The sequence below is a fragment of the Ostrinia nubilalis genome, chromosome 2, assembly GCF_963855985.1.
Source record: "Ostrinia nubilalis chromosome 2, ilOstNubi1.1, whole genome shotgun sequence".
NCBI lineage: Eukaryota > Metazoa > Arthropoda > Insecta > Lepidoptera > Crambidae > Ostrinia > Ostrinia nubilalis.
The window spans coordinates 286,867-306,749 of NC_087089.1; the positions used below are offsets into that span (position 1 = coordinate 286,867).

General features: G+C 40.3%; 1 protein-coding gene across 1 annotated transcript in view; it reads left to right on the forward strand.

Annotated features, from left to right (window-relative positions):
• Positions 1-14,578, forward strand: part of LOC135077878 (uncharacterized) — a 35,090-nt gene extending 20,512 nt beyond the window's left edge. Inside the window, exons 2-6 of the mRNA XM_063972421.1 lie at positions 4,585-4,761; positions 6,324-6,459; positions 12,564-12,650; positions 13,044-13,183; positions 13,409-14,578. Coding sequence (XP_063828491.1) covers positions 4,585-4,761; positions 6,324-6,459; positions 12,564-12,650; positions 13,044-13,177 — 534 coding nt within the window. The 3' untranslated portion in view covers positions 13,178-13,183; positions 13,409-14,578. The remainder of the gene's footprint in view (positions 1-4,584; positions 4,762-6,323; positions 6,460-12,563; positions 12,651-13,043; positions 13,184-13,408) is intronic.
• The last annotated feature ends 5,305 nt before the right edge of the window (positions 14,579-19,883 follow it).

Sequence of the window (19,883 nt, forward strand, 5' to 3'; positions counted from 1 at the left end):
ACCCTAGCTTGCCCTTCTGTTACGTAGGAGTAGGAATGCCAACGTGTTGCTTTATACATAGTATTTATAAGATTACTTGGAGACTGAATCATGCGATTCCGATCATCTTACAAAAAGTAAAAAGCATGTTGATAGTCGTCCAATTATGAACGCTCGCAGTCCGAAAACCTAAAATACCATTCATACTACGTAATAGACATCTCATAATAATGGTTCCATAAGTGAAATACATAACAGGATATGGTACATGGAAAAAAAAATGTGCTAAGTAGCCCTTCAAACTTAATAATTGTACTTATTAATAAACATAATTTTCTTTATAGCGATCATTCGCGTGGTATTGCTTGTTTTTGATGTTTATCAAAATTACGTGTCTAAGAATAACTTGGGCAGCTATCTAATCTATAAATGTTACGCATATTCAAAGTCCGGCTACCTATTTACATTAAACACACATGTTGCTCAGTGTAGGTGCAATCAAGGGTCAATCTGTCCAGTATGACCGGTGTCCCGTAATATTCCGAATGCATTTATGAACCTTGAGGTTTTCGTTCCCATCGAATGCTCGCACCAACCTGAAAGTAAAACTAATGTGGTGTCGTTATCGAGGCGCACGTGCGCCTGTGTGAGCACGCGCACGCGCAATCAAACGCGTCCACACGGCGCGCGTGTAAACATTACCATTTCGGGCCAACCACAGACACATGTGTCATTCAAACGGCCCCTGTTCCGAGGAAGTTGGTATTCTTGGATTAATTGTAGGAACTGTTTACATTATGAACGCTCGTAGCTGGTTACGGACAAATCATTAGAATTATGAAAGAAACTAGCCAAGCTAGTGCACGGATTAGCGCTGGCGATGGTGGATACCGGCGGAAACCAATTTAACTCTACCAATCACTTTCTGTTAACTTGTCCGCTTATTACTGAATTGCGTTAAAGGATTAAAGCTGTAGCTTCATAATACCTGTGCTAAAAGTCGAAAAAAGGGAAGGTTTTAAAATCGGTACATTATGTAGGTATTGTGCATCAAAGTTACGACTTTGTTTATTTACTATTACTGCGCTTCCGAAACATCGAATCGGAATGTCGACTCTTATTTGACCAACTTACCGTGCTGGGTTTCCGACATACTTCTTCGAACGCCTCGCTGGAACGAATTGACGCATAGGCGGAAACACCAACTAAATGCTTCATTGGACACAGTTATAACTTTTCTGGCTTACTAATTATAACCTCATTTATTTTCCACGCATTTGTACACGTTTGTTTTCAGAGTCACACTAACGGCCAGTTCATGAGCACTACATTTACGACTACGTACTCATCTCGATTTAAGCCTTATCCATTTCAAGACTAGCATAGGCCCACTGCTCCACTCCACTGGCGTGAATGCCGTGAATTTCGGTCACAGAAACTATGAGACACATACGAGATGCACATAGTAGTTTAAATTGCTAAGGAAATGTCTATTTCTTGGTATTTGCTATTTGGTAATTAACAAGATATTGAAATACCAACATCGTTAGATTTTTTTTGTTCTTGTGTCGGTAGCATTGGGCGTAGCATCGTAAATTTCACGTCGATTCCGTAAGTGTTATCTGAATTTTTATAACGGTAATCCACGATAGTGTTCGTTCGCGTTAATCCCTGATTGCAGTAATGCGCCCGCGCAGCCCTCGCCAGTGGCCCGCGCGAGGCTCGTCGTTGCCGGCTGAAATTGCTTTCTTGCGCCGTGCAGTGATATATGCGGTTATGTTCACTGTAAGATGTTTCTCGCGCGATACTCATCGTTGTTCATGCAAAAGGTACAGTTATTGATTTGGATTGTTTAAGCTTGCCACGCTGACCGAAGCGCTGCTATCTAATCTGTTTTGCCTCCACCATAATTTGTATGTCTGAACTAAGATCAGTGTGTAACACAATTTGAAGATTTCGATGCTACCGATTCCAAAGGTTTGACCTGACAAGGTGATAATTTCTCACATAAAGCTGTTTAACGTAAAACACTCGATGCAATATAAGATGCGCGGGCGCAGAGAGTGCTGGCAGCTAATTATAGCCGAAACTAATGATGCACGGCAATTAGCCGATCGGACGATCACTTGCTTATTAATATAGAAAACGCCTTTTAATAATGCGAAAATAATCACCAACAAGAGTGGCCAGTGTGAAATCATTATGACAGAAGTGGAACGGAATAAAGAGTTAGATGGTAGAGAATATAGTGGAGACGCGATTATTGCTAAGCCAACAACGCCAGTCAAGTCACGTCACAGCACAGCAAAAGGCGGTGTAACTATATTTTGACACGCATATCTTTTCGTAATTTACGTAGGTAGGACCCTTTTGGATCTCTGACATGGGCTTGGGCATCTGTCTGTCCATATATTTTTCTGAATCTTGCAGAGATAGATACCGCCTGGAACAGGCTTGCAACCTCCAATATCCGTTCAAACGAGTGCGAAACTTTCTACTTTCAATTCTAATAGGTAGGATACGCTCTTATATTTCCTGGTAAAACTTCAGTAGTAATTTTCTGGTGAAACGAAATAATAATCCCTGACAATTCCCGAAAATAATTTATTAATTTACAGCTACCGATTTCAAAATCGTGACTTAAGTATATTATAAACAAATGCATCACAACAAAACGGCACTAATATTATTTTATATACATTCCTTTATTTTATAGTTATTTATACCTAATGAATAATAGTTGCTGAACTCGAATTTAATCCCAATAACAACCGTAACCAGGACAATGCACTGTAAATTAATTATCATGAGGAAAATTGCAATAATGTTAAAAATATTCCTCTTCTATTAATGGAACTATAACGTTAGAAATACCAACATTTGCCCGCGTTACATTTAAGCGACGTAAACAGAACTATAGTAATTGCACAAGTGCGCATTCCTCTTGGCGGATTGGACACACGTAGCACATAGCTCTTGCTTACTGTTCATTTGTCCTAGATAATGAAACCTTCCGGCGATTTCATAAAAAACGATAGTTACACGAGTTGCAGCTCCGTGTTTTAATTGCCATAGATTCTGATTAATGATTAAACATGAAAAATAATTGTTTATTGAGTTACCTTTTCCCTTGGCTAGATCCAGAGGCGGCGTTAAGCGTGGGCGATGTGGGCTACCGCCTACGGCCTCGCGGTACAAGGGGCCTCGCGACTCAAAAATGTTTAAAGCGAGAATAAAACAAAAATAAGCCGTAATGGGTGCGACTCTGGATGGGTGTGACTCTGCAAAGTTGATTATTTGTTATGGATGTGATTCTGGTTTGGTGGCATCTTGCCTAATGGCAAATCGCAAAAACTTCCCGATTAATCGGGACTATACGATGTTTACAGTTGATTTTCCAGAATATCGCAAATTCTTTGATACATAACGTTTGTACTGCCAGAATTCATTCTCCTCTGGAATGTCCCCAAAATTCCATTATTTTTGCCGTATCACTTACCGTTTTCGACATATCTGCGTGTGCAAATGACCTGCGCGTATCGATACGATTAATATTATAGGGAGTCCTTCGTACTTACATATATTATGAACCTCAAGATGTATAACTCAAAAACATTTTACGAAATACACTTTAAGAAATGTATATCTCCACCTTTATATTAACGATTTGTAATTTTTCATTTAATACTTATTAGTCTAATTTGTATTTTTATGAATAAAAACTTGGCAGTGTTAATTGTTTTGTTTGTTTTTATTATTTTATAAAATCCGTCTTCAGGTCGCCATAGAACAGGGCCTCGCGAAATCTGTCTTGCCCACATCAAATTTAGTTGTTGCCCCGCCACTGGCTAGATCTCAGTAAAATTTCAGTTTGTTACCACTAAAAAGTTATTTTTGTCGGTATCTTTACTAATCATCTACCAATACAATAATTATCTAAGCTGACTCAGAGAAGTTGGTATAAATTATTGTTTTAATTTTTGATTATCATGCAAATAAGTTTACCTGTATGTTTCTCGCATGCCGCGCGGTTATCGAGCGGACGTCCACTGAGCGATCGTGATTCGGCGACGACAACGACCGTCTGAATTATCGAGCGTCCGGTTTCCACGACGTCGATACCGTATGATACACGAATGTGGTGAAAGAACGTTGTTCGCCCATCTCTCAGTTTTCCAACGATAACAGTGTGGTCATATCCTGAATGAATATGATGCCAAAATCACGGAAATACAAAAAGTATTGAATTTGAATTTGAAATTAGAAAGGTCTTGAGAGATTTTTGTTCATACGAGTGGGATGTCCATAATATCAGTATCCTATGCTATGTCTATACGACTGTCTGTCCTGTGTCCCTGTGGACAAATATGAGTCGTGTGCTATAGGTATTTATTTGAAATCCAAATACAGAAGTGCAAACGACTATACCCACTAGTAGTTTCTTCCGCCACTTCTTCTCAACACCAGCCCGTATGTTGTCCCGAAGTGGTGGTAGGGCAAGCAATGTTTGGGACGTGTATAAGCACCCTGGAAAGGGCCTATATACTGAATAAACTATTTGATTTGAGTAATAGAGAGTTTAATGTTGTGTTATGATGTTTCCAGGCCGGCGAGCCGGGCGTGGTGGTGCTGAACCCGGAGGCGCTGGCGGCGGCGTCGGACGAGGAGTGCGAGTGCGACGGGCCGCCCTCGCCCTGCGCCGTGCGCTTCGTCAACGACAACGTGCTCATCAACGGCCGCTCCTCCATGCCGCCGCGCCCCAACCGCGACCGCATCGCCAAGGTCAGTGCACGCCACCGCAAGCTCCTCGACTGAGCGAATGTCTTCACCATCAGGTGGTATAATCTCCAGACCGCATCGCCAAGGTACGGAGCCGCTAGCACCGTCATCGTCAGCTCTTTAGCCTCCACTGCAGGACCACATCATCATCATTTCAGCTACCCACCTTCGGTTTGCCGATATTGTGGTCATGGCAGAGTCGCTGGAAGACCTCGATACAATTCTCGAAAACCTTAATTGAGTTTACCAACAGGCAGGCCTTCGAATGAACATGGACAAAACGAAGCTTCTGTCGAACGTTCTAGTTACAGGACTTCTTTAATTTCCCAGAAGCAAATGGAAGAATTTTGGCAGGCCGTTACCAATCAATTAACATGGAAAGCATTGGGAGAGGCCTATGTTCAGCAGGAGTCTGGAACGGGTCGCCGACATTCGTTTCTTCACATGACTGCCAGCCGACACAACATTTCGTATATCGCCGCTTCGCCGACAGAACCTTTCACCAGCGTACGATTCGTCGACAGAACAAGTCGTCATTAGATATTTCGCCTATGAACGATTCAATTCAATAATACAAACTTACATTAGCAATACTTTTGTATTAAATAATGAATGTTTACCTAAGTGATATTATGAACACAAAAAAAAAAGATTTATTTTTATTTTATTTTATTTATATTTATTTATCCACAATTTTATCCAAATCTTTATTTAATTAACTAACAATCGAATTAAAACTTACTAATGGTATAAATTCTATATTTAATTCTTTTATGTTATATTAATAATTATATTATGAATTATAAATAATAAATAAATAAATATCCTTGGACATTTTACACTGCGCTTCTTAGTCCCAAACTAAGCAAAGCTTGTAATTTAAATTCGATTGTTAATTAATTAAATAAAGATTTGGATAAAATTGTGGATAAATAAATATAAATAAAATAAAATAAAAATAAATCTTTTTTTTTTGTGTTCATAATATCACTTAGGTAAACATTCATTATTTAATACAAAAGTATTGCTAATGTAAGTTTGTATTATTGAATTGAATCGTTCATAGGCGAAATATCTAATGACGACTTGTTCTGTCGACGAATCGTACGCTGGTGAAAGGTTCTGTCGGCGAAGCGGCGATATACGAAATGTTGTGTCGGCTGGCAGTCATGTGAAGAAACGAATGTCGGCGACCCGTTCCAGACTCGTTCAGCAGTGGACGTCCTATGGCTGAAATTATGATGATGATGAAATGGAAGAAAGGTGGACTAGCTCGTTATCAACCTAATGCCGTCCACTGCTAGACAAACGCCTCCATCACGGTCATCCACAGTCGCATACGCAATACATGCGCTATCTGCGTCCAGGTGCTTCAGAGACCTTAACCAGATCGTCAGTCTATTAAATGGGAGGCTAGCCCTACAGGATTGTCAAACTTAGCTCTTAGAACTTAGATAGCCGTTGGGAGACAAATTCTCGACCACTAGAAAATGTAGTGTAAGCAGGATTAGCTCGTTAATAAAGTTCAACAATACATTAACGCTTTCCTTTAATCCCAATTCCAGCTGAAGCTCCAGTTCGACGACTCGCTGACGTGCACATTTGAGTACCCATCCGAGACGTCCCTGTGCGAAGAACCCGAGGACGCGGCGCACGCCGGCCAGCCCACGCACGCCTCGCTCACCTCCAACACGCATATAGGTAAACTACTAAATACTCTTCAAAGCTGCAAGTGAAAATAGCATAGTAAATCCAGGCTTTAAGCTTCAAATATTTATTCTTGTTTTTCAACAAATATTATTTTAATACTGTGAAAGCGCTCCTGCACACGACGCCGCCGCCGCGCCGTCAAAGCCGGACCGGTGAAATTATGCTTTGACGGCGCGGTGGCGGCGGGCTTTACGCGGCGCGTATGAACAGTAACTAAGGGAGTTTATATCGAATATGGATACTTTTAGAATGTAGCAGGACACTTGCGCGAGTTGCAAGCGAGAAAAGTCATTAATTTGCGCGCAGGGGTACTTAATGAGGCTTTCCCGCAAATATATTTTCGTGCATGTGACTTAACGCAAGTGTATCAGAGGGCTTAGTGTGAGTTTATATCACACGTCGTCACTAGTGAGCGCGTAAAAAAATGTCATTAAATGTATGACGGATTGTACAGCGCCACTAGCGGAAACTTTCAAGAACTTAAATTTTCATATATTTTTTTAAAAAAATTTAACGCGCTCACTAGTGAGGAAAGGACATTGTCAGAAACCGCCTAAAAACAGCCCAAAAACATTAACCCATCATAATTATTTTCTATTTTTTTTAATACATTAAGCACCCTTTCATTCTAATGGACACTTAAGCATTGAAAAATTAAATAAATAAGTCTTTTAACGTTTATTCTATAATACTATTACAACTTCCGGACGTTTTGGTGCGTGGCATGGTCTAAAACCTATCAAGTTCCATAATTTTTGCCGATAAAATCTGTACGAGGCATTACCGTACTTTATTGCTGGGAATCCATGTATAGTGATGTTCCTGCGGCCATCATAGACAATAAAATATCGATTTTGAAAATAAAATAAATCGATTAAACTGCTTTGAAGACTAGATTTGCGTTAAAAGCTAAAAAGATATTGACACTATTACAAGAAGCTATCTAAAGTGTCCAACTGGTCGAAGGTCGTAAATAAAATAAAAATAATTAGGACCATAAACTGATATTCATGGTATCATAACTGTAAAAGTGTCAGAATCCGATGTTGAATCCAATGCCAGTTGAAGTGAGAGAAACATAATTATATCAACCTAGTATACTTGCCAGTCTCTCATAATCTATGCCAATGGGGGTTTTCGCGATTGAAAAATCCGCCAGATGGCAATACGTAGACGCGAGGTCCAAATGCTGCATGATTGGTGGATTTTGACATATCTGTGACATACATGTGCTATGAATGAGGGTTTTCGCGATTGAAAAATCCGCGAGATGGCAATACGTATACGCGAGGTCCAAATGCTGCATGATTGGTGGATTTTGACATATCTGTCAATGTCATGTCAAAAATAACCAATCATGCAGCATTTGGACCTCACGTCTACGTATTGCCATCTCGCGGATTTTTCAATCGCGAAAACCCTCATTCATAGCACATGTATAATAATAGACCAAATGAACTTTTATAGATTGTGAAAGAGAAGATAAAGATTTTATTATTTTATTAAAATCTTGCCACGAGGTAGTTTTTCAGTAGAAACCAGGATTGGATAATCGCTACAGGCAAGTATCAGAACATTTTATAAATATTTTTAATCGATTATATCCTTGTGAATTGTTTTAATAAATTGTCATTTTACTTTTTCAATTAAAACTTTTTCAATCCCTAGTCTTGTCAAACTGTCATAATGTCAACAAATTATAAATGTCACGTCAGTTGACTCAATTTCAGTCTTCTGTGCGTTTATTGTATTTTTATTTCAATGAAATAGTGCTAAAGGGTTAGTACTAAAAGTGAAAGCCTTTTTTCAGAAAGAAAACCAATGTGGTGCCCTTATTATTCATACTGTTTGAAAGTTACAAGTCAGTGATACAGAGTTGCCGCCATTATAACTCCGTAGTGATACCATACCAAAGAAGAAGTTTTCCTAAACACTTGTGTTATTTTTATATGTGATCAAATAAAAAGGATTAATTCTACTGCTCAAATGGAATAACTTATCCCAAGAGACCGAATATAAAAAAAAACCTCTCCATAGAAATTATCACCATCACGAGAATGTGAATTTTTTTGGAAATTTGATATTGGTCCTGTAAGAAAATTAGTTGTATTTCAGTAGTAGAATCAACCCTTCTTGTTTCATCAGCAAGAGTAACTATAAAAACGCCCTGTAGGTAGGTATTATTAAGCTGAAGAGTTTGTTTAGTGTCAAAGACTGTCACACAGTGTAACTTAAATTGGCATATTATGATAATGAACATAAAAACTTAAATAAATATTTATGTTAATATTTTTTCTATTTATTTATTTTCCCAAAGCTTCACAGTGACAGCTGAAACAGCAATACTGTTGTAAAACTAAACTTAGAACAAACTGTTACAAATATTTTACAAATTACAATAAAACCGCATGTTGCTTTACTTTCTCGTATAGGTAATAAATGTAATTAATGGCTAGATTATTAATGTTACTTTGTTACCCTCAATAGTGAGGAGATCTTATAAAATGGTAACCCTGATTTTCATTGTCATTCAAGTGCTCTTTCTTCGCATAGGCTTCTGTGATTTGGCCAAGGGCCACACACATTGCGATAACATTATGCGACATTGATTTGACAGCAGCGGAGTGAAGTCTTGCGACTATGCAAAATGATACCCTGTAATCGTAGCGCATATAGACATAGACGGGGCGGGGCACATAGCTCGTAGAGCTGATGGCCGCTGGGGCAGGAAAGTTCTTGAGTGGCGACCACGAGCCGAAAGACGTAGCGTGGGCAGGCCTCCCACTAGGTGGACCGACGATCTGGTGAAGGTCGCGGGAGGTGCCTGTATGCGAGCGGTGCAGGATCGGTCTTCGTGGAAATCCTTGGGGGAGGCCTTTGTCCAGCAGTGGACGTCTTTTCGGCTGAAACGAACGAACGAACGATACGTATTACCGCTATTTACCAGACATTACTATTTATTGCATACTCGCCGGATCACACGTAGGAGCACGCGCGTTACAGCTTCGGCCTTGCATTATTATAAGATCTTGTTCCGCCCTTTTTCGAACTTCCTCCGTGAGGATATCCCCGCCGAATTCTATGATGAACCTATCAAAAGTCATATTCTGCAATGTCAACCCACCACAAGGTGGACCGACGACCTGATAAAGGTAGCGGGAAGGCGCTGGATGCAGGCCGCTACCAACCGTGCGATGTGGAAGTCATTGGGGGAGGCCTATGTTCAGTAGTGGACGTCCTGTGGCTGAAATGATGATGATGATGATGAAATGAATGAAAATGACAAATCTTCGAACGTGTATAATACCGTGCCAAAGTAATCATATAATTTTGGCACCTTAATAACTATTGCCGTTTTTGTTGCAAAGATCATGCAGCGCTACTTGCGGATATTATTGGAAAGAAAACTATGTGGGCTCTAGATCTGAAGCCGCTTTAACGAACACGAAGTGCTCATACAATGCGGCGTATTTTCTTCCAGTCTTTAGTCAGGAATTTAGTCGAATTAAAACCCCGGTTGAACGTGATATAGCCGCACTAGAATACGATGCTTTTTTGCATAATCGCAAGACTTCGTTCCGGTGTCGACCGAATGTTATCATGATGTATGTGGCCCAGGGGTTACTGTAGCCGCTAAGGTTTGAAACTTCTTGCTTAAAATATTGTAGTCTTTGGCATAGACTACGACGGTAGTCATGGAGATAGGAGTTTGTTATCTCGTGTCAGATGTAAATGGTGAAAAGAAAACGCATGATTCGTGTTATTTTTATGCAATATGTAGGTTTTTTATAAAAGTGGAACCCCGAGTGATCTCCAAAACCCATTCTATTATTATATACGATTCGGCTTCGATATTTATAATACAATAGGAGTTTATTTCATGTGTCAGATGACAAGGGTGGAAACAACCTACGATTAATGTTGTTTATTTACGTGCAATATGTGGGCATATTATAAAAGTGGAATGCCGAGTTGTATTTCTAAAACTTGTTCTATTATTTTATACTATTTGGCTGCGACTCGGCGTGACGACAATACAAAACATTTTTCGCGAATCGGTGTTCATACATTCACACAATACATTAGACGCCATGTTGTCATAAACGACATATTATAAAATCGCTGTGATTTAATATTCTTAATCATTAATTTTATGGCAAGTGTCCATCAGGAATCATTGTTCTTACACACAGAATCGTATTATTTCGCTTTCGGGTAGTAATATGTCAAAATTGTTGGTTCTTAGGCGAACAATGTATGGAGAACGAACATTGTCCTTTGATGTACACTCACACTAAAACTCACAGGAATCCTTTTAAAACGTTACTATTACTTAATATTGGTGGTCATTTACTGGTACAAACCACCTACCACCAATAACATGACTTTGGGAACCGTCAGTGTACACCCGGCGCGTGCGCCGCCGCATCCTAGTGCGAGCGCCCGCCGCGCCCGCGCCGCCCCCGCTGGCTGAAGAGCTCGTGCCTGACGAGACCTTCGTCTAGCGCCCCGAGCTAGACCATAAGGCTAGCAGTATTGTGTTGTGCCCAATCCTTGCTAAAGCCTGGTCCGTGAGCACGTAGAATTTTGTCAAATGACCCCAAGCTACCCATCCTTATCGCTCGCGCGTAATTATGTTGCTGTCGCGCTCGCACACTCACTGCGGGCGCCCGTCGCACAGTCGCGACAGCAATATAATTACGCGCGAGCGATAAGGGTAGCTTGGGGTCATTGGACAAAATTCTACGTGCTCACGGACCAGGCTTTAACAATGATAGCGAGAAACTCCACCGTCAAGCTACTACTTTAGTTGAAGGAGTCTCTATCGTGAATTTAAGCTAGCTTCATACATCTCTAAAACATTAAAAATATCTGTCTGCTACTAGCACCGCTCGTGGCCTAGCGGTGATCCAACAAACGATTACTTGGCTAGACTCATTATAATAGACGCACATCAGTCGCGAACAATCAATCCCGACTAAGCTACCCTCTCTTTGCAAACAGTAGGTACTTTACTGCGTTTGGCACGCTCCGCCCCTCTTGAGTGCAAGAAACGTCCATATCATCTATCGGCCCTTCAGTTACCTTTCACGTGGACACTCGATTGCCACTTCACTTGTTCATCCTATCTGCTATTACATTTCGATATTTCCTAGCTAGAAGTATTATCAGTACCTAAAATAGATTCTTAAAAAGTGGCAATTTGTGTCCATCAAACATTATTATTATCAGTAAAATAGCTCGACGCTAAGTTGTACACGTGTTTTCCTCTTCATAACGGATCGCCAGTCACAAACAATAGGAATACAAATTATTCACTTATGCAACATTTGTTCAGCTTTAGCCAAATGTGATAACGTAATCGTATTTGAACTGATCCACTGCTAATGAAACGGATCTTTTAATGCAAAAATCGGTTATGAATGTTATTAGAAAATCTGAAAGTCATTTCGATGTTATGCCGTTCCATCATCTCACTCAGGCAACTTAGGTCGAGTAGTTGCGGTATGGAAAATTTTTCATTTGTCTGTCCAACTTGTAACATAATTAATTTGTCATGTAAGATTTACCCTTGCTATGTCTATTGGTCTGTAGTTTAGCTGAGATTGTAACAACGATCAATATTCATTTGATTCATTTGCAGATGTCAGATCACAATTTTCGTCACTTTGTAATTATTTACGCTCTCGAAGATAATTTGTATATTTTATGTATTTGAGAAGATATCAATCGATCGACTCAGTTAGACTATAGACTCCTTCAGTTGTTACTGCGAATCAGTAAAATGAAGAGAATGATGAACTTAATAATAATATTATTAATATTATTCTCAAAAAGTTGCTCACAACAGTTGCAAATCTATTCTAACTCAAACATCGTCACTGTTTGAATCTCGCATCATTCTAATCAATTTACCGACTAATTTGGGGCCACGAGGATCATAGTGGCCTAACTCAATTTTTAACATTTTTGTGGTTTGTTCTGTAAGTTTTTTTGCCACCCTCATCCCCCTGGCCCCAGTAAGCTGGAGCGTAGTGTAGTGTAGTATAGCGTAGTGTAGTGTAGCGGTAGTGACGAGTAGTGGCGTGTTGTAGTGTCGGCGGCGCTGGCGCGGTACACGCCGCACAAGACCGTGGCCGACGCCTTCCAGCTCGGCGTCACCAGGCACTCCAGCGCACCAGGTATGTACACTTTGCTCTAATATACCATATACTAGCGTAAGGACCGGAAGAAGAACTTAAATAACCAGTTCTCAGACGTTCCAATAAATCAAATTTGCTCTATTGAAAACCTAGTACAGATCCTAGATTCAAGTTCCAGGTCCCGGTCAATCGAAAGGTTTCCATCGACAGGTCGGCCGATTCCGACCTATTAGATTTTAATGAGCCTTGTGCATTGCTTCAAGCTGTGTTTCCATACGTCATATGACGCGACTACGTTATATCTGACAACGTCAACGACTAGAGCTAACTTTTTTCAATATAAGTTTTCGTTTCACTTAATTACCTAGTGTGTTCAGATCACGTTTAATGGCCTATCATGCACGCTAACATGTCTCGCGCCATGTCCCGTAGCCCCGGAGGCGGTGAGCAACGGCAACGGCGCGGCGGCCGACGACGACGACGCGGGCGACGCGCGGCCCTGCCAGCCAGCCAGCGCGCGCTCGTGGAGCGAGGCGCGCACGCTCACCACCGACCTGCTGTTCTAGCGCGAGGTGAGTCCAGGCTCGGGCTCGCAGCAGGACGCGGGCGACGCGCGACCTTAGTACTTAAGTCGCTTAAGTGTCTTCGTGGGAAACCCTGCCAAAAACCCCTCAAATGGACGAAACTTGCCTCCGCCCCTCGGTCCAGACTGCCCATCTCTGGCTCAGAAGCTAGATACGGTCATGTGTCTAGTAATACGTTCTAGATTAGATTTTCAGTGTAACTTATCTTTCCAGGTCAGCGCAGTCCCCCGAGCGTGACCCGCGCGAGCAGCGACTACCGCCATTGGAACGGACTATTGGACACTGCTCAAATTATACAGTCCCCATTTAGAGTAAGGAGATTTACATATGAATCGACCTATCAGCCTGATACCTAAATTTTGTAAAGGTTTTGCAATTTTTTAAACAAATGCAACATATTTTTGGAAACTTTTCCGATTTGTGACATTATTGTATTGTAGATGCATTTTGTAGAAGTATGTACTTAACTGCGATTACTTAACGTGGATATGATGTAAAAATTGACTGGCTTTGTTATGAATGTGGGCGTATACAGAAACTTGCTTAAATTCGTTCCTTCTGACTTTTGAACATGAGTAAACTTAGTGCCTGGCCTTATGATGCACGGACTCATCTCTATCGACAAATCTGGTCCATTTTCTCATAGAAAGGTCCGTTCACATTCATAGGAAAGTCGCTCGCAATGTAATTTAAAATTTTTGACTATTTTATTTAATGTACTGATATTTCCTGTCATATCCGCAGACTAACGAAGCTCGACTGATTAGCTGATAAATTGATAACATAACTTTTGATAATGTTTTAGCACTTGACTCGATAGACGATAGACGAAAAACGTGATACTATATACTCATTCCCCAAATCATTCCTATATGGCAATTAAGTGAATTATGTGTTTTGGTATACTTTATAAATGAAGTATGACAACATTGACAACAAGGCTGAGCATGTGTGAGCTCATTGAAGCCCTGAAGGCGTGTAGCCTCGTAAAGATAGAATAGTTGTATATGTTATTTTATATGTTGCGCGCAGGTGCGCTATAATCTATGGAAACTGGATTTTCATTCATAATAATTTATTGGAAACGTTTGTTTTGTATTATACAGGAAGCCAATGTTGAAAACGACACGTGTGCGAAAGAGAGTGCTCTACAAGTTAATAATTAATTTTGTACAGTGCCCTCTCTTTCAACATTACACAAAATAATAATGGGTTATATTCACTCAAATAGGTAGGTTTTAGTGATCCTGACACGCTTGCTTTGAGTGTGAAGCGTTCCGCGTAGTTATTAATGTTGTGCTAAGTGGCTGCCTCCCTCGCGGACGGCCCGCGCTGCGAGCGGGGCCCGGGCGAGGCGGCCGTGGGGCCCGCGGGGCCCGGGCGAGGCGGCCGTGGGGCCCGCGGGGCCCGGGCGCGGCCCGTAAACAATAAGTGCCTGTGGCTGGCGAAGGAGGCTCGTGAGCATTTATATCGAGTAGTGTAAGTTAGCATAGCTGATCGTTCCGGCACGCTGTAAGAGTGTCATATACGTTCGTACTAGCGGCACGCCCACATGCGCGACTGTTAGTATAGTTTTGGTGCAATTTTGACGATGTTTTTATACGAGATACGAATTATCGGTGCGCGTGTGCACTATAAAGGTCCACTCAGTAGGTCCCCACAGCTGTGCAATATAGACCTGTTCAGTTGTAGTTTTATTCCGCACTTTACAAGTCGTAACCCATTCGCAGTCGTCTAGAATAAATAATTGACGCGAATCAAAAATCCAAGTTTAGTGGACCTACTGAGCTGCGGCGTGTGGGCGCGACGCGGCCGCCCGGCCAACACTTGCCAATGCCTAGTTATTATACTTATGCATATTATGACTATTTAGTGTACGTTAGTGACGGAGTATTGTAATTCAGGTATGTAAGATTTGTATCGTTAAGTAGCCTGCGCGCGAGTAGAACGAAATGCACACTTCATTAATTTTCAAGAGGATACTACCTATTCGTGTAGATTTCAGTTTGCAAATTAACTGTATTAGTTCATCGCCGATGAAATAAGTAGTTTGCTAGTTACCTCGAGCAAAGCGATTTCTGATGACATCGTACAAATACTCACCTGTCAACTCGCGCGCAGGCGATGGAAGAATTGCGGCTCGCGAGTGCCGCGTTGTTGGTACAAATACAAGGTTAGCCGGCTTTAGCGCGTGGACGCCAACGGTTCCCAAGCGCAAGACAGTTGGGAATATGGGAATCTAGACACAACATTAGACGATAACAATAATTTATTATGTATTCACTCGGCTCGAGTCTGTAGAGCACCGTCTCTGTCAAGTATTCATGACGTATAACTTTTGCATCTCTACTGTTTTTGTGGATGTCGATGAAGGAATTAAAGACAAACATTACGGAACTAATGCTACGATATATGTTAGTATTATATTACAACTTGTCCCATATTCACTATCTTGAAGGGGAATACCCATACTGTTACTACTAATGTAAAATTGCGATGCACAAGTTTGCTAGTCCTCAGTTGACTATAAGCGTTTATATTACTGAGATTGCGCCGATGACCCAACGATTGTTCTACAAACTCGGCTCTTGTGCTCTCTGATTTTTACTCAAGTATCCTTTGTTGCCGAGTTCTAATTTGTGTTAAACAATATTTATTGTGATGATGATAGCCTATAGGTACTTATTTGTCATAACTTAGAGGTTATCAAAAGTATTATGTACTTACGAACTGAATTTTTAGTGGCCGAGACATGACAAAAACATTCATCTACATTCTTTTGGACTAAAATAAATATTACTTTCATTTCATCTAAGTACCTATTGAATAAGGTTTCCCCTTAAATTATTGGGAACCGGTGGAATTAATTTAAGCCCCGTCATACGCCGTAACGCGTGCGGTGTAAATGTCGCAGTCGGATTGTATAATCCGCCGTTTTACATTACCACTAGGCATTTTACATTACAGCTCTGTTTTGTAATACGGCGGTTCAACGTTTAGGCGGATTGTCATTGCGATATGTTCTTCAATACGGCGGCCCACGTTTAGCCGCAACGTACTTCTATAGATTGTAGGGTGACCATACTTACAAAATAAAACAATGTTTAATGAAAATAAATTTTAATAAGACAGATTTTAAGAATTATTACCTTCGTTACTGTATACTAAATAATATATTTGGCTTCAGTATTTTTTTTTACTTATTTATAAATCACAAGGGATAGCCATCTAAAAAAAAGTAACTCAAAACAATTAGACTTTTCTAAACATTTTAAGAATTAATTAGATATTTGGCTTTAGTCTTTTTTAGACATTAAAAATGATCAAAGGGAACAGGTAACTCAAAACAATAAAGTTTTAGTCATTTTTTCTGGGTTATTTTTCTTTAAGATAAAATTATCTTCACCGGCCACTGCCATGATTTCATATTTTTACACTAATAATATTGTGTAGGATTCCGCCGAACACCAGAATCCATAGCCACTTTGTCCGGCAGCGCCACGGTATTGAAAATAGGAACTAAAAACTGTCAAAGCGGCGGGTAATGACACGCTGTTTTACATTACGGCTAGCCGTATTGAAGAACGTTTGGCGCCGAATACATTCCGGCGGATTTTCATTCAGCCGTATTCAATCCGGCTAAACGTTAATCCGCCGTATTACAAAACAGAGCTGTAATGCAAAATGCCTAGCTGTAATGTAAAACGGCGGATTATACAATCTGACTGCGACATAAACACCACTTAGCCGTGTTTGTCTATGGTTATACTACCGGGTGCTCAAACTGGTGCATGACTACCCCCGGCTATAGGTAGCGGCCAGGGATTTAAATTCAATCTAGCAACTGTAGTGTATCCTGAGTATATGCGGTCACTTTTTGCGCGATTGTTGCAGTCAAACTAAATACATTCATAATTTTAACAATCCGAGTTTGAATCGATATCCTTAGTACTTGGTTTGACGGCCGATTTGGTATAATCGTGACGTGTAAACGCCGCGCGCTCCGGCGTCGCTTCGCAGCTTAGTCATTGCGCTGCGTTTAATTTAATTTAATACTATTACTAGATGTATGCTGAAGTGGCAATAAAATATACACAAATATTGATGAATTTGTTTTCCTTCTTAGCCTTTACCCTACCCCTTATTATATCACGCCATTTTAATGTTTGGGACCAAGCAAACCAACAACCCTCTCATTATGGTGTCCAGTGCAGATATATTTTGTTAGGATAGAACCTCGATAAAATAAAAAATATCATTTAAATCTTGTAATATACAGGTTGTCCCAGAATGGGTGAATCAAACTGCTAGGGGAGGTAGGTCTACTAATGTACTATCCCTAAAAAACATTAAAAAAAAATTTGAGTTCGGATTTTGATTTTAAAAAACATTTTAAAAAAATTTAAGCTCTAAACTCTAAATCTAGTCATTATTTTCAAAAGTTTGTTTACAGATAAACGAAGCGATCATGTACATACAATTAATATTAGTAAGAAAAAAGTACAAATAAACTCCAAACGCAGCAATTATAGCCAGATACTTAGGCAAAGCTGATTTATTTTCACTTTTAAAAAAAATTGTTTGTGTCCTTATGCGCTTTATTATTTTTTCTTTCATATTTTTAGGGATAGTACATTAGTAGAGCTACCTCCCCTAGCAGTTTGATTCACCCATTCTGGGACATCCTGTATATAAATTATACTAAATAATAAATGTTTCAATGGGCTAAATAGGTACGGATCATGCCACAACACAAGTATAGGTACAATAGCTCTAGCTTATTATGCGAGAAAGTACGCGTTCTACTTTGATTTAGAACTCATATATTAGGATTCTTGAGTGCAGCTCTTATTATGTGTTTTCAGGCCACCCATATGGACTTAAGGAAATAGCATTAATTCGGAATTTCTATCATTCAGTCCTTGCAAAAGCCTTTTTTTTAAATAGGTCACAATATCCTACGGACCAGACAAAATAAGTGGATCGTAGGCTATGAGCTATGTTACACCACGCTGTTACCACACTGTTACTGCACAAAGAGGCAAAACACCACGCCTGCGCGCTGTATATAGGTCACTCATTGCACGTACAGGCGCAGTAGGCACCTCCTCCCACAGCCTTCAATGCAGCGCCAAATGTGATTAAGGAAGAGTGCCACCAAAGCTCTCACGATTTTAAATTAAACAACAATTTATTTGCTATCAATAAGCAAAACTGTGGAGTAAGTATATTGTTCACGCAACGAAAGGAGGTGAACAAATACTCAATATGATGTAATATTTGAATACAGAGCATACAACAAATCATTTTGTCCCCACTTGCGGGAATTTAAATAAATAACTAAGTATTTTTTATTATTCCCGCTTCTATCCCCGCCCGGCTGTAAGGAGGAGGAATCGTCCGTTGTCTCCACTGGTAGGGGACAACAGGAATAAAAAACAGTCTTAATAATACGCAAGACTAATTTTAAACATTCGCGTTGCATAATTGAATTAATTTAAACAGGGTTTAACGCGATACTCGGATAGGTAACATTGAGTATTACCTGTATTTGCCTGACGTTTCGACCGAGTTGCACCGGCCATGGTCACCATGGACATACGTCAGTGGTGGTCGCAGGCTGGCTGGAGCGTCGAGTGCGCGATCCGTATGGTGGGTAGAATCAACTAACTCTATCCCTATGTTAGTATTTCTTCTCCAAGTACCGTCACACTCTACACTTATTGTGCCCCTTAGCAGTGGCGGCCCTAGCAAAAGTTTTAGGTGGTGCAAAATCTCAAAATGGCGCCCCGAGTTGTTCCTATACTATGTAGTTACTTTATCCGTGATTACCTACTAGTATTAGATCTGCCAAATTACTATAGATATATGAGGCAAGTACAATGATGACTATCGTGCTTGTCATAGCAGTTGTTCTGCTCATTCGCAATAAAAAAAATGACGTCAATCCCGCTTGTATTACCCTCATGCCCTGCTGAGGCAAATTGTACAGATGAGAAATAAAAACAGTTAAGTAATAATTTTGTTTCACAACTTTTATTCAAACTGATAGGCTACATACAGTCTTAAAAAAAAAAACTTCCAACAACCACTTTAATGAAAAACTTAAATGGCTACCTTTCTGGCTTTTGCGCTTGCAAATTTTTTTATTAATTCGGAATAATTTAGCTTCTGAGCAATAGCATTTTCTATGGACAAGATTCCAAGATCTGACAGTCTTTCCTGACACATAGTAGAACGTAGGTAAGTTTTTATAAGTTTCAATTTACTGAAGCTTCGTTCCCCTTTAGCGACAGTTACAGGTATAGTCAGCAAGATGCGAAGTGCTGTCCACACATTTGGGAAAATATCCTGCCAATCATTCTTTTTAATAAGTTGGAGAACTTTAAGTGGCTCTGCTGATTGAAGATCTTTTATTAATGGGTTCAAGCTCATAAGTTCCTCAACCAATTCACAACCAGACACGTCACATTTTTCCGTCACTCAATTGCCGTATATTTTGATACGGTAATCAAAGTGCTGCCGTATACCGTATTTATGGTGCCTAAGATGCCTGAATGCCGTATATTACGGCAATTGCCGTATCAAGAACAACACTGCGGCGCACACAACTGAAGTGACGAGACGGACGACCGACGGACGAAAGAAATTTCACCTCTCTCCCTCGCACGTCGCCTGCCTGCTTCTG